The following is a 3,639-nucleotide window of genomic DNA, read 5'->3' as shown; positions in this document are numbered from 1 at the left end:
TGAAGCATCACTGTATATGGTAAAATTCTTACCATCCTCGGGAAGAATCAGTACTGGTGTGGATGAGAGTTTTGTCTTCAGGGTTTCAAAACTCTTTTCACAAGCTTCATTCCAAATGAATTTCGAATTTTTCTGAGTAAGTTTAGTGAGTGGGATAGCTATTGACGAAAATCCTTCTACAAATTTTCTATAATAGCCTGCTAATCCCAGAAAACTTCTTATCTCTGTCACTGTTTTAGGTTGAGGCCAATCTTTAATTGCCTCCACTTTCTTAGGGTCTACTGACACCCCTTGTTCTGAGATTATATGACCTAGGAACGCCACACTTTTCAGCCAGAACTCACACTTCTTGAATTTGGCATAGAGTTCTTTCTCTCGTAATGTTTGCAAAGTAAGACGCAGATGCTCACTATGTTCTTCCTCACTTGGTGAGTACACCAAGATGTCATCTATGAACACTACCACGAACTTATCGAGATACGGTTTGAATACTCGGTTCATAAGATCCATGAATGCTGCAGGAGCATTGGTTAGACCAAATGGCATTACCGTGAATTCGTAGTGCCCATACCTTGTCCTAAAAGCAGTCTTAGGGATATCTTCTGCTTTGACTTTTAACTGATGGTAACCTGATCTGAGATCACGTTTTGAGAAAACTTTAGCTCCTTTTAGCTGATCGAAAAGATCATCTATTCTCGGGAGTGGGTACTTATTCTTTATGGTGATCTTGTTTAGCTCCCGGTAGTCGATACATAGCCTCATGCTTCCGTCCTTTTTCTTGACAAAAAGCACTGGGGCTCCCCACGGAGATGCACTAGGACGAATCTGCTTCTTGTCCAGCAATTCTTGGAGTTGCTCCTTTAACTCCTTCAATTCAGCTGGAGCCATTCGGTATGGTGCCTTAGAGATTGGTACAGCATCAGGGGCCAAGTTGATTTCAAATTCTACTTCTCTATCGGGTATCTCTCCTGGTAATTCTTCGGGAAAAACGCCTAGAAATTCTTGAACAATTGGAATATCTTCCAATTTTGGGACTTCTTCCTCTTTGGCTTCATTATTTACTGCCAGATAAATCTCTTCTCCTCCCTTTATGGCCCTCCAGGCTTGCGAGGCAGATAGCAGAGATTTCCTTTCTTTGGATTTCCCTTGATATACAACTTCCCTCTTTGCTGGAGTTTGAAGTCTAATTTCTTTCTTCTGACAGTCTACTATGGCATGGTTCTTAGCTAACCAGTCCATTCCAAGAATGATGTCGAACTCCACCATATTGAGTTGAATCAATTCTACTTCAAAAATTTGTTAGCCGATACAAATTTTACAGTTTCGATATACTTTGTGAGTTTCGATTATTTTACTAGCCGGTGTTGCTACTCTTAACGGTTCACTAAGAATATCATGCTCAAGTTTAAGCTTCTTAGCATATCTTCTAGACACAAACGAATGGGTGGCACCACAATCAAACAAAGCATATGCAGGCATTTTATTGAGTAAGATGGTACCTGCCACAACTTCGTTGCTATTATCTGCTTCCTCTTGGGTTATGGCATAAACCCGAGCATTTGTCTTGTTTTCATGTTGTTTGTTGGGCCCCGACCCTTTGTCCTTGTTGTCTGGACAGTCTTTAATTCTATGGCCCACCTTCCCGCACTTGAAACAAGCGCCTGTCTTCCGATAACATTCTCCAATATGTTTTTGACGACATGAATCACACCATTTTCCTTCGGTGTTACCAGTCCTGCCAGAACTTCCCTTGAAGGACCCTCCTGAATAATTTGGTTTCTTGAACTTGAGATTATTTTGCGTGGATTGATTGTTCATCGGTCTCTTGTTCTTGTTTTCTTCTTCACGTCGCTTGATATCGGTTTCTGTGCTCATTGCAGCGCCCATCAAGTCTGCAAAGCAGCTTGGTTTGTACACTGCCAGTGCCGACTGAATTCGGCTGTTGAGTCCCTTCTTGAAACGGTGCATTTTTAACGTCTCATCTGACATGATTGTCGGGACGTAAGTTCCCAAATCATTGAATTTTGACGTGTACTCCATTACCGTCATATCTGGTGACTGTCTGAAATTCTCAAACTCATTCAACTTTTGTAGACGAAACTCGGCCGGATAGTATTGTTTCAGGAATTCCCTCTTGAAAATTGGCCATGTGATATCTTCTACTTCTGCTAAAGGTAGCGACACAGTTTCCCACCATTTCCTAGCTCGATCCTCCAAAAATGGGGTTACAACTTCTACTTTTAATTCTTCCGGTATTTCTAGCAAATGTAGTTGTGTTTCCACGTTCTTGAGCCAGTTGTGACTGACTTCAGGGTCTGGGTTCCCATCAAAAGTTGGGACTCGATTCCTTCTCAGAGATTCGTAGTGATACTTGATTCCACGAGGTTGAGGTTCTTGGGGTGGTTGGATGGCATTGGCCAGTGGATTCACAAATCCTTGTAATGTTGCAGCGACGATAGTTGCTATTGCCATCATATCCTCTTGACTAAGGTTCACTCTGGGTGGTGGCGGTGGTGGTGGATTATTGTTTTGGTTGGCGTCCCGAGCGTTACGGTTGTTTCGGGGTGGTCTGCCTGCCATTTCCTATAAACACGTATTTTTTTTATTAATTTGTTTGCCATAACATTTAATCAAAGAAACAATTTCATTAATATTGCAAAAGATTTTGCATACAACCAACGACTAAATTAAATAATCCCAGATACAATCAACATTTAATCTAGAATTTCTTCCTCCCTATTCATCTACTACTTCGCCGTCTCCTACCGCCTCGTTAATTTCTTCTTCTTCTATTGGATTTTCTTCCAATTGCTCCATGAGTTCTTCCATGTTAACCATCTCATTTTGTAGATGCTCGATATAATTCTGCAGTTGCGTGTTGTGGTGATCAAGGTTGTTCACTTGGTCTTGCAGTTCTTGTATTGTTGATTGGCTTACTTTCTCATCGATTTCTTGTTCTCCAATCTTTTCCTCAAGACGATGTTGAATACTGAGAAGGCCATCACTTCGGATTTGGAGCGTAAGAATCCTATCTTGCGCCTTCTTCAGTTCTTGTTTGGTGATCTCATGCTGTCGTTCCGACTCTAGATGATAAGCAGCGTATCGTCTGACATCATCGCGTAATTTCTTTTCCTCAACTCTGGCTTCCCGAAGGTCTTCCCCTATACATATATTGTTTCCATCCAATTGGTAGTTATCTCTCTCGAGCTTATCATTTTTTTCTTTTAGTGATTTAGTTTCTGACTCCTTTTCTCGAAGTTGACTCTGAAGTTCATTTATAACGTTTTGGAGGTCCATGTTGTTCCTATAAAGATAAAAACATTTTATAGATAAGATACTTATCAAATTTTCATGCAATAATATAAGTTGATAGAAAGTTTCAAAATAAGTTGGTACACATAATATTTTTCTCAGTTACAATTTATCACAATTCATATAATGCTAATCTGATCGAACAACTATTCGCTGTCGCTGTCGCTGTCGTCCACAAATACTTCCATGGGTACCACTTCCTCCTCTGCCATGTTTTCTGCCACAAGATGTAAATAGTTGTTCTGATCCTGCAGTCCGTCCATAGTGGCGTGGATCCTTGAGATGTAGCGCTCTTGCTTTGCAATAAACTGGTCCTGACGCTGACGA

The 3,639-nt window shown here is 40.9% G+C and overlaps 1 protein-coding gene across 1 annotated transcript; it reads right to left on the bottom strand.

Annotated features, from left to right (window-relative positions):
- Positions 1-589: 589 nt before the first annotated feature.
- Positions 590-2,580, bottom strand: LOC140806693 (uncharacterized). The gene is made up of 3 exons (XM_073163239.1): positions 1,500-2,580; positions 793-1,283; positions 590-634 (listed from the first exon to the last, which is right to left on the bottom strand). Exons 1-3 carry the CDS (start codon positions 2,578-2,580, stop codon positions 590-592), a joined length of 1,617 nt encoding a protein of 538 aa, XP_073019340.1.
- Positions 2,581-3,639: the final 1,059 nt, after the last annotated feature.

Source organism: Primulina eburnea, chromosome 12 (assembly GCF_022965805.1).
Source record: "Primulina eburnea isolate SZY01 chromosome 12, ASM2296580v1, whole genome shotgun sequence".
Classification (NCBI taxonomy): domain Eukaryota; kingdom Viridiplantae; phylum Streptophyta; class Magnoliopsida; order Lamiales; family Gesneriaceae; genus Primulina; species Primulina eburnea.
The sequence above is the reverse complement of the archived record's forward strand: the minus strand, read 5'-3'. Positions and strand labels throughout refer to the sequence as shown.